A 13,477-nucleotide genomic window follows, 5' to 3' on the forward strand; every position below is an offset into this window, starting at 1 on the left:
ATTCATATGTTTACATTCTTCATTGTATATATGTTAGTGTTCTCGTCTCTCTTACAAACATACGATGGTGCTTACAAGGTGTATGATAGATTGACGTTACTACCACAAAGCACACCAACTCGGCACCCCTTCTCGTGCCAAGCAAACCACCACAGACAAATCCCCTATTATGAACGGACATCTTCTTCCGGCTTTGGTGAGTGCATGTCTCCAAATCGTCTTCGTTAAGTTTCTTCTGCTGATTCCTTCTCTTCCGTGCTTCCTTCTTTCTTTTCTCCGATTTGTCTTTGTTGCTTGTTTTCTTATCCTCTGTGGTGACGATTACGAGTGACGGCTTTCATCATATGTTGTCACGTCGTTCCACGAGATTAAAGATGAAGATTTCATTGTTTGAACTGTGATTTGGAAACTCTGAAAGATCTGTTTGCGGTAGCGCAGAATGGTCGGCAACATATGCTGTGATGTAAAGACCAAAACCAGGGGAATTGACGTCCCAAACTGTTTCTGTGCAATTGGTCTATGAATCCCACTAGAGAATTCCTTTTCCTTGGTCCTATTTTCCTCTCAAAAACTTGTGCTTTTGTTCCTCTTTTATCTTTCTCTGCTTTGGCATGGTGGATCGAGATGCCAACGTTTTGAGTTTGGGCATGTATCTCAAGGACACATCCCAAGGTGATGGACGCATACCACGTGTTCGAATGAATGCGTTCTGTCTTTTTTCCTTCTGAAAGAACCCCAGTGTCTTAAAATATAGAATTAGCGGCTGGCGCCGTGAAGTATCTGTATGTAGACTTAGAACATATGGGCACGAATAGCTTTAGACAAGGCAATAGGAAGGGCCCAATCTCATGTGCAAATCATATTAGGCTTGACATTGACACGAGGTGTTGAAATGGAGAGTGAGTGGTAAAAGGATTCAGATTTACGATATGCTCTGATGCTATAATGAATATTTTGATTAGATTGCCGACAATCTCAAAAGTTTAAACTGTTAGGAAAGGACCCAATGTAAATATGGCCCGATACTGACACAATGAGTTGAAATAGATAGTGATTGGTAAGGGATTTAGACTCACAATATGCTTTGGTACCATAATAAATATTTTGATTAGATTACCAATAATCTCAAATGTTTAAGTTGTCAGCTGTTAGGACCAATGTAATATGGCCCATGGGATCCCTTTATCCAACCAACAGATAAGGATGTGGCGATCACCAGGATTAGGACTTTGGATCATGCATTGTGGTCATCTGTAAGTGGCATATATCATCTCTCTCTTTGTTTTAGTGTTTATACTGTAGTCTATCAAACTTTGTCATTGCTGTGACCATTAAAAAGGTAGCCACAGTGATAACCTAGTCTTTTGTCATGATAACCATAGGTGCAATGTGGCCCTAGCATGATTGACCTAGTGATGAAAACAAAGAAAGGATCTGAATTCCTTAATATTTGCAATCAAGATGATGAATGCTTCATCATAGGTTAGTACAACTTCCATTGATTATACTAATGATGAAATGGTAGACATGTGCAAATATGAAACAAATTCTTTTACCTGATACAGATTGTGGTGGGCCAGCTTGATACAGTTCTATATGCACACAAGGTATCAAAGTTTTTTTTGATAGTTATAAACGAATAATTTCTTTATAATAATTAGAAAATTGTCATCTATATTTGAAACATCTCATTGTTCTGAATGGTTACAGATATTGTGGAGTTGGTATATATTTAATCGTGATTTATCGAGATATATTTGGAGTAGCTTCAATCAAGGAATTTGATTCCTTTGATATTGTGTAATTTCATTTCTAATAGGAAATTCTTTACAACCTATAGGACAAAATTGTTGATAAATTTTGTCAAAAATGATAGTCATAACAATGATAGTGATGTCAATGATGATATTGAAGTATATGTCTTAGCAAAAAAATAGGTATTGAAACAATGTTTATTTAAATAGACTGTCCTAATAAATTGTATAATTGTGGAATTTTATTAACGTATGGGCTTGGATGACAATTTCTGGTGGTTTGCTCTGAAATCAGAATCCCTTCTCTTTCCTAAGCAATGTTTTGATCAATATCAGTATTAGGCTGCTTTTAATATCTCCTGTAATCCACATTGAACATCTTGCCCAGATCAGTGGCTCAAAGTGGGATGATGGTGTATATATATTATTTATGAGGTTAGATTTGCTTCAGCTAGATGACCAGAACTGACTTGGTTTACCTTTTTTCTTGAATAAAGCATATCACAGACTCCAATGATGATAAAGTTGGCTCCCCTAGCTGAAATATATCAAGATGGAGAGTGTTGACATGAATATCAAGGCAGTGATCCTTAAGGGTGAGCAAACCCAGTTGGAATGCTCTACAAGAACAAGGACTCTGGGAATATTCCTGATGGAGTCTTCATCCAAAATTAAAGGAAATATTCTCTATTGATACCAAATTTCTTTATGGCGGTGATGTGGCAGATGAGATGATCGAGCTGGTATCTTTCATGATTTGGGAGTCTACACGTTAATTTATCATTTAAGGTCAGTTTATTTTCCCACATCTGTTATAAGTTACTATGTGGTTCTGTTTATTTGCCTTTCTCATTTTCTTTTCCCTGTTTGTCTCTATCCAAATAGGTTGAGGATCAGAATCATGATCATAGAAACAAAAACTATCCCGGCTCATGATTAAGATCTCTGCATTGGTATAGTCCATTTTAGATCCTTACAATGGTTTGGGTCTTTTCAAGCTTGGTAAAAGGACTTTAGTGCTCAAATTAATTCCCAACCTCAACTAGTTTAGTCTGTCTCAAGCTTAAGTGTGCTTGACTTCAGCCCAAAGATGAGGTACTTGTGAGTGGATTCATTCAGTTGCCAAGTATGATCGCATGGCTTCCACGAACACAGACCATGGGAGCAGCTCAATGCCTGCTTAAGCCTGACGAGACCAGACCAGATTTCAAATGCGTCAGCTACATGTCCATCTAAAGCTCATCAGCACTGTCCAAAAAAGAAGAAGAAAAGAAGACAAAGTGTTTCTTTTCTTTTCCAAAAGGTAAGTGGATGGTTGACCCGGTAGTGAGATTCATCTGCATGCTTCCACAAGGATGTTTCTCCTTTTTTCTTCTTCTTTTTAATCTTTCCAGAATCTATGCTTATCAATCTTGATCTCTTGTTATGCTCAGACCATTTGTGGCCTCTAGACAGGGTCTCTTTAAGGAAGAAAGAGGCTTCTATAACAGCAGGTATAACCCTCTTCTGTCCTCAAAGAGAGGAGAAGGTGCATCGATGGGGTTGTGGGGTTTCACGCTTCAAGTTAGGCACGCGTGGGTTATTCTATTCTCTCTCACTTCTTATAGTCAAAGACTAACATGATGCCAGTGCGACTTGCCCTTTTTTTCCCTTCTGCACTTGTGAGAAATCACCAAATGAGCAGGTCATTTACTAAGCAATTATTTATGGTTTCAATCATGCATATCTTTGATTATGCCAATAATATGAACATTTATCTTTGATTATGCCAATAATATGAACATTTCTTTACAGTTGAAGTTGGAAGAAACAAAACTTCTAAAGAGCTTTTACCATGAAATTTTCTCTAATCGAGAATAATATAATTGTCTACTTTATGTTTCTTATGAATGGCTGCACTGAATCAAACATGTAAGAGATGGTGATTTTCTCATCAATTGCAAAGGATAGAGCTGTGATGACAGATTAGTTCTCCAAAACAGCACTCGGTGACTATTTCTTAGGTGGATATGGTTTCCATGAGTACAGGGAAACTGCACAAGGAAAAGTCATAGATTTTCTTAGCAAAATCATAATATATAACTGTTTGATTTCTCAATAGGTAATGCATTCTTCTACAATTTTATAGTTCTCTTTTATCCATATATGTAGATTCATGCATTAATATTTCCCTTTAAACCATGCATCTCGGCCATTTGCATTAATTTTTCCTTCAATAAAATCCTGCACCCCAGCCACACCTCAGCATCCTATTGTTTTATAGGCTCTTTGGATTCTTGTCCCCTGTCTGCTCTCCGCTCAACTACTTCTCTTACATGTCCATTAAAAGCTTAGTACTTGCCGATACACCTTATTCTGAAAGCATGCTTGTCTTCCATCTCTATGCAGGAAATATATAGGGATCTTTCTCTGGTGTTTTAGCTCAAGGAGGAAACTTTTGATCCATAGAGTCTGAGAAGGCAGCCGAAGATGAAGTTTATGAAGCTTGGAACCCGGCCAGATACCTTCTTCACCACAGAATCCATAAGGTAATGGTTCTGCCCATTTACCTCTTTCAGTACGCAGTGAAAGTTCAAGTAGTTCTTCAACACTCAGGTGATACATAGAAGCATCAGCTACCTCTGATACTTCTGTGACTCTTGATTCTTGATTCTTGCTGTTGCAGGTCTGTTTCATCAGAAGTCTCCACCGACCTCCAAATACAAGTGCAGAACAGCTTCTATCGGCTGCACAAGGTAAGCTTCTGCTCATGCTACAATCTAAGAGTTTGCTACAATCTGTCAGAATTCCTGATACTTGGTGATGATCAGTTTCTTTGTCTTCATTTAAGACTTGGTGAATTCTGGTGATGATGAATGTCTCAGTCATCTGGTTTGGTTGCTTGTGGATGCAGTTTCCTCTCCTCTCTAAATGCTTGCGCCTGCAAAGGCACTGCTCTGAGCTTAAAGATGCAGCCGAGCACGCGATCATCCAACTTCCGGACCTTCCCGGTGGCGCTGAGGCCTTCGAGACCTGCGCCAAGTTCTGCTACGGCATCACCATCACTCTCAGCGCCCTCAACATCGTGCCCGTTTGGTGCGCCGCCGAGTACCTTCAGATGAATGAGGACGCCGAGAGAGGCAACCTCGCCCGCAAGCTCGATAGCTTCTTCGAGTCCTGCATCCTCCGCCGGTGGAAGGACACGCTGGTGACGCTGCAAAGCACGAGAAAGTACCCTCCCTTGTGCGAAGAACTCGGAATTACCGCTCGCTGCGTCGACGCCGTTGCCACGACCATCGTAGCCAATCATCCGAACTCGAAGGCAGCGCCAAGGAACTGGTGGGCTGAGAGCATCAGTGAACTGGGATCAGACCATTACTGGAGAATCATGGTGACCATCAAATCTGCCGGCGTCGTCTCCGACGAGCTCATCGTGGATGCACTGCAGATCTACGCATGGAGGTGGCTGCCAGATACGTCGAGAGATGGCTACGAGAGTAACCTCGCGACCGAGGACTCTTCCTCGGAGTCTCGCAGACAGAGGCTGCTCATGGACAAGATAGTGAGCTTGCTGCCTAGCGAGAAGGGCTCTGCTTCCTGCAGCTTCCTCCTCAAGCTTCTCAAGGTTGCCAACATACTAAACGCTTCGTCGTCGTTGAGGATGGAATTGCGCAGGCGAATCGGAAGGCAGTTGGAGGAAGCATCCGTCGACGATCTCCTGATTCCACCTGCGTCAACTTCGAACGACGCATTGTACGATGTCGACACAGTGATGGCCGTACTGGAGGAGTTCCTGCTTCAGGGACACAGCCCACCAACCAGTCCGCCCCGAGAAAGGCTTCGTTGTTGCTCCAAGTCGAGGGTGGCTAAGCTAATCGACGGCTATCTCCAAAAGATTACCGAAGACAAGAATCTACCGATGGAGAAGTTGATTGCCATTGCTGAGGCTGTTCCAGATTCCGCCAGGCCCGACCATGATGATCTCTACAGAGCTGTCGACATCTACCTCAGGGTAATAACTACCAAGTCTTTTTTGATGCCATGGCTTGTTCTCATGCTGTTTGCCTTGCATCAACAGGCACACCCAGAGCTCGACAAGAATGCAAGGAAGCAGCTATGTCGGATCTTGGACTGCAAGAAGCTCTCCATGGAAGCCTGTGCGCACGCGGCGCGGAACGACGTGCTGCCTCTGAGGGTGGTCGTACAGGTGCTGTTCTTCGAGCAGGCACGCGCCGCCTTGGCCGGTGGCCGGGTGATTGAGCTGCCCGGCAACGTCAAGGCGTTGCTGTCTACAAGCCCTGCCGCTCCTCCGGAAGATGGTTGGAGCATCTCGAGATTGAAATGCCCATCGACGAAGCTTGTGACACTTAAGATGAGGCTCGAAGAGGAGGACGAGGACGATGACATGGACGATGATTTGGTTCCGCGTGATGCTCTCATGAGGAGCGCTTCTTCGAGGTTGAGAGCTCTGTGCTCTCTTCCGAGGACTCCAAAGAGGATCATAGGCAAACTGCTGGCCGTGAACAGAAGTGTGAGCTACAGGCATTAATCCAAACTTCTTGCCTTCATCAATTCCATGCAGCTTCTTCACATATCTGTGAGTTCTCTTGCTTAGGCTTTCCTCGTGGAATAGTTAAATAGTCATTCCATGCAACTTCTTTACATGATTGCTTCTTCTCTGCACTTCTGGCTTTTTGTGTGCGGTTTCTTCTTGAGGTTTTGCTTTTGGTTCTGAAATGGTTTAGATGAACTTGTTGCCTTCTTTTCCTCTTATGGGTATCATTCATCTAAGATGCATAAAAGCAGAAACGTACTCATCCTTTTGTATCAAATTCCCTTCTAAAAACTAAGTTAAATTGGATATACTTTGTTATCTCCTTGTCATGCTCCATTTCCTGTAGGAAAATTAATTGTCTTATTTTTGATCTCACACGGAATATAAAAGAAAATTTGAATTGATTTATAAGACATAGTAAAGGGTTCAAATAGAAAAAACACACTCTGAAGAAACATATCAAAGTAAAAGTTGCATTAGACTTCACTTGTCTTTGTTAAGATTATCCTAGTGTCTTAGTAATGATAAGTATGTCCATCCTTAAGTGAGATAAATTGTAACATTGGAGGCAAGGAGAATTAAATTGATTTGTAAATTTAACTAATCTATCATGGATTTAAATATTTTAAATTAATAATTATCCCATCAGATTATATCATGTAAAATGTTCCGAGCATTATTTGTTAAAGTTTCATGGGCAACCGAGAGGAGAACATGCAGAGTTGTTCATGATGAGTTGGGACAACTCAACCTCTTTAAGCAAGAGCAAAAATCAAAGTTGCAATCATGAGTTTGTGGTGGAATACCATGTGTTCCTCTTATGTCATGCTGATTTCTGATATGAATTCAAACAATAAATTTAGTAGAGCTTGTGGGTTGCTTTCAGTGCTAGCCACCCAGGGGGACAGCTATGCATTGTGTTTCCACATCTCTCCCAAAAGCCATCCTCTTTCTTCTGCCTCTTCCTCCTGCACTGACCACCTCAAGCATCACCACTCTTTGGTGGTCTCCCCAACTCTTCCACCTTCAACAAAGTAAACATCAAAGGCACTAGACACTGACCAAAAACAAGACTTCTTCCTCACATCTTTCCCTACCTAACCTAAAAGATGGAACTAGACACCTTGAATGCTAGTCTAAGTTATATTGATTTGAAAGAACTTAAAAAGAGTCACTCTCCTATTCATGCACCTTTATTAGCCTTTATCAATTTGTCATTTGATATGATATTATTATTAATTTAGGCTTAAACATTTTACATCATCTACTTCTAGACTTAATGCGATAATTATCTTATCAGGTTAAAGGTTAGAGGTGTACCTTACATGCATCATAATAGAGTGATAAGGATGAGTTGGTAGGATTCAGAGTCTGAAATAAGCTGAACTACATGCTTTTTGATAGTCCACTAAAAAGCAGACCTTGTTGCTTCCGGCCAGAGGAGAGTGTCAAATGTGCATTCAAGTCATGTTGTGTTGGCTACTAACCAGTCACCATGGTTAGTCCCATTGTTGACCACAATCACATGCATAAACTTCTGAGTCTGAGTGAGAAAAAAAGTACATGCAAGAGGGCAGAACTTTCCTGTTTCTGGATCCAATGAAATCAATAAAAAATTTACTGTTATGATGTACTTCAGAAGACAGAAATAAGCCACCAGGTGAAGTCAATAGACTAGGAGCAAATAGAATCCTCCTCTTCAACAATTAACATTTGCTAGAACATCTAAAACAGGTATGTATCAGAACCCAAACTGTGCATGGCTTGTATAGATACACTCCAAGACTAGGGACAACAGACATCTCCAACATCTTAATCTATGATTTGATGTGGAATGGCCCCATTGTACCACCTAGTGTTCTTTGTGACACATCCACTTCATACCTCTCATCCATCATCTTCTCTGGATTCATAACCAGATCTGGTCTTGGTTTTCAATGCTCTATTCCAGAGCCAATAGTTGCTTGTGGTTTGCATACTACTCTTCCTCTCATCCACTGCATGCAGCACATAAATTTGGGAGGGGGAGAAAGGGGAGTCGATGCATTGTCAACAGACAGCCATGAGACATAAGACAAAACACACTCCTTGACAGACTCTGAGACAAAACACAGCATGAATCATGAGATATAGCACAAGAAAGGCAGAAACCTGAGATCAATCCACATGAGGATTGCTTTAGGTGTTGGGTGCTATGTTTTCTCTGACTTTGATCACTAGGTGAGAAGAGCTTTTACATCCATCTTGCTATTTCATCAAACACCTGATTGAGGTTCTAGATGAGGAGCATCTACTCCCTTTTCTTTTTTCTAGTGCTGCAAAATCTTCTTACCCATTTCTTTTTCTTCAAGCCAAGAATTTGAAGCTTGAATCTATCTGTGCCCAAAAGTTATTCGATTTGCCTTCAATATATAATAGAATATAATGTGCTACATTGGAGTTAGACACTTCCTTTCAGGTTGCAGTCTATAACTGTGTTGTCCTCAACTGCAGCAAACAGCTATTGACAGCTAATCTTCAATCTTTTACAGGGCCCAATAATGATAGAGGATTTATATCAAGGCAATCTGTCCTTTGCTCCCATGCCAAGTCATTCTCATTGTCAATCCCATTGTTCCTCAGGGGATGAGTCATTGGTGCCTCTCTCTCTCTCTCTTTCTCTTGGCTGTAGGACAAAAGGACATGCAATTTGTGTACTGGAGCATTGTAAGTGGTTTGAATACCCTCAACATCTCCTTGATCTCGATGGTTTATCTACATAGACACACTGCCCAAAAAACAAAAAAGAAACTATGATGTTAATGGCAAGTAATGCTTTAAAATGGCAGGTTGATGGCCATTTGTATGTATGTTTGTTTACCATATATTTCTTTTGTTAAAAGATTTTATTTTATTTTTTTCACTATCCTTCCATATAAAAGCTTAAGTCAATGTTTAAAACAATAGATAAGACATGATCTGTATTTATATTTTTTACTATTTTCCCATATTGTTGGGATAGATATCTAAACCCAACACATGACATATGAATCATTATAACTAAAAGTTTAAATCAGCATATTAGACAAGATCTATTGATTTATAACTAATATACTTTTCTCAAGTATGAGATAGATGTCGAACCAGTTTACTCCGGGAACTTATATGTTATTGTAACTGAAGTGTTTTAGGCAAACAAAACATGTAACATGGATAATAACTTAGATTAATTTATAAGAATCTATGTACTATTTTTTAATTTATATTTAAGTATTTTTTATCAATGGTGCATATTCAATAAATATTATATTATTCAATAAATATTTTACAAATGATTGAGATTCAATAAAAGGATTATTCTGCCAGATGGAAAAGAGACATCATTTGTTGATTTATATGCTTGTAAACATAATGCTTAGTGTTGCCAACACATCACTACAAGATACACTTGCAGGCCTTGGGCTTGTTAGTCCCTCTAAAGATCCATTTAATTAGCCCAAAGCCACAGCCTTGTGTTTTATCTCTATGAGCCCTACTTAAGACAGTGCATCCTTAAGCAACCAACAAGATAAAGCATTAGATTTGCTATCCAAGTTCTTGTAAATGTTTTCTTTATGAGGACATCTATTCCATGAATGTCCAAAGCAAAGGGAGGTGCATAGAATTCATGTTGAATCAGATATATAGTTCTCAATATTTTGAGGATAATATAATTTTCATATATACATAGTGGAAGTAAATAAGTCCGCTAACTGATTAGCAAATCATATTAGAACACAAATTAGCAAATCATAAAATTTCCCTTTGTAATTACCTGATTAAGCAATATATTTTGTTATTTTTTAGAAAAATATAATATACTATAAATTGATGTGGATTTTCTCTGCATGGATATTATTGGATATATGGTGGAAATATGACTGCATCAATTCTTTTTCTTTTGAGATGCAATGATCACATAATGTAGAAATATAAAACTTTAGCATTTATTTAATGGTGCTTTGAATATTGAATGATGATAAATATGTTATTTGATTTAGAATTATTTTTTTTTTCTAATAATGTAAATATGGTTGCACTTCATTTTGTTCCCCTATATAGTGTAATATCGGAACGTTATAATCAATATAACGGATCCGGATTATAACGGAATAATTAAAAGTCTCGAATTGATTACCTTCCAAAACCGCCACCAACATGTAACTTATCGACTGGTATGGTACACTGTAACCACGCGTAACGTTTCGGGGGTGGCGGAAGCCATGTCCGACATCGACGATGAGGAATCCACCCTCGAACTGAGCATCCTTCTCCCCTCCGCCGACGGCTTCCGCCGAAGGAAGCCCGCCTTCTTCCTCCCTTCAAAGCCCAAACACTTCGCCGTGGCCTGGATCGACCCCGCCGCTAAGCGATCCACCAAGGCCTTCTCCCCCGGTGGCCCCAGCCCCAAGCTCCACTTCCCCCTCTCCTCCCGCGCCCTCTGCGACCCTGCATGCACCCTCACTGTCCAGATCCTCTCCTCCCGCTTCCCCTTCCGCCACGCCGCTGCCCCCAGGGTGGAGGGCTCCGCCTCCGTCCCCCTCTCCTCGCTCCCCGCTGGCGCTGGTGACACCCTCACTCTGCTGCTCAATCGCCCTTCCGGCCGCCCTGCCGGCTTCGTTCGCCTTTCCGTCCGCATACTCTGGTGTCTGGGGGCGGCGCCGCCGCCGCCGCCGCCGCCGCTGCCAGAGGCTCCTCCAATAGTGGAGTGCTCTGATTGGGCACCAATGGTGGCTACTGGGTTTCCGGTGGAGAGCGGGCAAATGGAATTTCCCATGGCGGAGCCAAATGCGCCGCCGGTACCAGGTGAGAACGCCGGAGCATGGAGGAGTTTTTGGGTTGGATTGGCCTGTGGAACTCTTGCAATGGTGCTGGTGGGAGCTGCTGGATTGTCCGAAGGCTAAAGGAGTGATCTTGCTGCAATGTGGGTGAGTGGTGTTTGATGAAATGCTCTTGACAAGTCCATCTTTTTGACTTCTCCTTCGAAATTGCTGATTTTTTAATATTTGATCGAGAGTTGGAAATATTCTCTTTTAGGGTTTGTACTGAAGATTTTACCAAAAGGAAATCAAAATGGTGATAGTAACTATATCTGTTCTTGTTCACAATCTAAGATTTTGTGGTATTCACTCCAGTAAGGTTTCTATATTTTTCAGAGAAATTATACTTCAAGGATCAAACGTTAGAACATCTTTCAGGGTTCAACCATAGTAATTGTAGTATTAATTAAGTGTTAATGGTGATGGTAACTATATCTGTTCTAGTTCACAATCTAAGATTTTATGGTACTAACTCCAGTGAGGTTTTTCTGCATTTTTAAGAGATATTATATTTCAAGGATCAAACTTTAGAACATGTGAGTGGTGTTTGATGAAATGCTCTTGACATGTCCATCTTTTTGGCTTCTCCTTCGAAATTGTTGATTTTTTAATATTTGATCGAGAGTTGGAAATATTCTCTTTTAGGGTTTGTACTGAAGATTTTACCAAAAGGAAATCAAAATGGTGATAGTAACTATATCTGTTCTTGTTCACTATCTAAGATTTTGTGGTATTCACTCCAGTAAGGTTTTCTACATTTTTCAGAGAAATTATACTTCAAGGATCAAACGTTAGAACATCTTTCAGGGTTCAAACATAGTAATCGTAGTATTAATTAAGTGTAAATGATGATGGTAATTCTAGTTCACAATCTAAGATTTGATGGTACTAACTCCAGTAAGGTTTTTCTGCATTTTTCAGAGATATTATATTTCAATGATCAAACTTTAGAACATGTTTTAGGGTTCAACCACAGTAATTGCAGTGTTAATTAAATGATCGGCAAATTATTACCACATCATAAGTTGTTTTGAGAAGTAAAGAATATTTATTGATCCATGATAGGTCGGAAATAGCTACATGGCGCTTCTCGGTCTTCTTCGTCATGTTTGCCTTTTGTTTTTTTCATGGCAGAGCAGAGAAAAGCCACTTTGCACCATTCATCTCAACAAATCTCCAGACTCTCGTTTGTTGAGTTCTAAAGTTTCTTTGAAATGCAAGGTTCTCAGCGTAAATTTACATATGTAGAATTATAAGTTGTTGTGTTTCACACAAGTTTGTCGCTCTCAGTGAGATAATAAGCTGAGTTGAAGTCCAAACATAATCAAACAATTTTCTAGACTCCCCAAAACATGGTCGAGGAAAAAATATTCAGATACAAAGTGTCTCAGAGTTACGGTCGATGTTATTGTAGATCTCTGTCCTATGGTACAAATAAGGTTCATCACATAAGATGTTTGCAGTTGATACAAGTAGTATGCAGCAACACTATTATACTATACTCATGGCCTTTTTTCTTTTCTTTTCTCATATTTATATATATATATGTCAATTAGAATCTACATGCATACACCCCATCAATTAGCCTCATGATATGTCTGTTGAGATACCAAGCTCAAGTCCATTTGCCTCATGATGTGTATCAGGATTGCATTCTCATAGAAAGATGGTTCGAACCTTCATCCTCAGTGTCGAGATGCTTTCAGCCGATGGGATCCACAGAGAGAGAGAGAGAGAGATGCATTATGTTGTGGTCTACTTGGTGTTGCAGAGCAACAATTATAGGATGATCCAAGGAGGAAGTTTGTGGCAACTTTAGCATTATAGTAGAGAAGGCACAACTAGTAATAGAGAGGTGCTACTAATTTTACTTTCTATATCAACATAATTCCTAATTTTAACCTCTAAAATCCTTTTTTTTTTCTTCTTTATTTCTTTAAATAACGATCAATGGTATCGCATTTCTAGTTTCTCCTACCTTATCATGCATACCGTGAGGCTTACTACAATAAGATAGACTATTGGATGGATGTCTCCTCACATTTCTTAACTTCCCCTTCCATCAAAATTTCCATTTTACATATACACATATGTACTACTTTTCTCCTTAGCAGATAATACTTTACAAATTTCTATTAATCCATGCAGAATATCTGACTGAGTTTATATATATATATATATATATATATATAAAATAATAATAATAATAATAATAATAATAATAATAATAATAATAATAAATGCATTCCAAACCAAAAAGACAACCACACACAGCAAACAGTCTATAGCATCTATCAACTCAGCGAAAAGTACTATCATGTTGGGAAGAAAACATCAGAGAAACACATTGA

The 13,477-nt window shown here is 39.7% G+C and overlaps 2 protein-coding genes across 4 annotated transcripts; both read left to right on the top strand.

Moving 5' to 3' along the window:
• The first annotated feature begins 49 nt into the window (after positions 1 to 49).
• LOC135587803 (BTB/POZ domain-containing protein At1g67900-like) lies at positions 50 to 9,181 on the top strand. Of its 2 annotated transcripts, none has more exons than XM_065079579.1 (9): positions 50 to 196; positions 2,252 to 2,543; positions 2,640 to 3,057; positions 3,188 to 3,438; positions 4,143 to 4,282; positions 4,420 to 4,489; positions 4,648 to 5,745; positions 5,812 to 6,330; positions 8,820 to 9,181. In XM_065079579.1, exons 5-8 carry the CDS (start codon positions 4,224 to 4,226, stop codon positions 6,280 to 6,282), a joined length of 1,698 nt encoding a protein of 565 aa, XP_064935651.1. In that variant the 5' UTR covers positions 50 to 196; positions 2,252 to 2,543; positions 2,640 to 3,057; positions 3,188 to 3,438; positions 4,143 to 4,223; the 3' UTR covers positions 6,283 to 6,330; positions 8,820 to 9,181. The 2 variants fall into 2 exon arrangements, with proteins under 2 accessions (XP_064935651.1, XP_064935652.1); XM_065079580.1 differs by having other exon boundaries at positions 3,188 to 3,328.
• Positions 9,182 to 10,471: 1,290 nt separating this feature from the next.
• On the top strand, positions 10,472 to 13,029 carry LOC135589096 (uncharacterized). Of its 2 annotated transcripts, none has more exons than XM_065081398.1 (2): positions 10,472 to 11,234; positions 12,773 to 13,029. In XM_065081398.1, exon 1 carries the CDS (start codon positions 10,530 to 10,532, stop codon positions 11,208 to 11,210), a length of 681 nt encoding a protein of 226 aa, XP_064937470.1. In that variant the 5' UTR covers positions 10,472 to 10,529; the 3' UTR covers positions 11,211 to 11,234; positions 12,773 to 13,029. The 2 variants fall into 2 exon arrangements, with proteins under 2 accessions (XP_064937470.1, XP_064937471.1); XM_065081399.1 differs by lacking the exon at positions 12,773 to 13,029 and adding an exon at positions 12,192 to 12,625.
• The last annotated feature ends 448 nt before the right edge of the window (positions 13,030 to 13,477 follow it).

The sequence above is a fragment of the Musa acuminata genome, chromosome BXJ1-8 (assembly GCF_036884655.1).
Source record: "Musa acuminata AAA Group cultivar baxijiao chromosome BXJ1-8, Cavendish_Baxijiao_AAA, whole genome shotgun sequence".
NCBI lineage: Eukaryota > Viridiplantae > Streptophyta > Magnoliopsida > Zingiberales > Musaceae > Musa > Musa acuminata.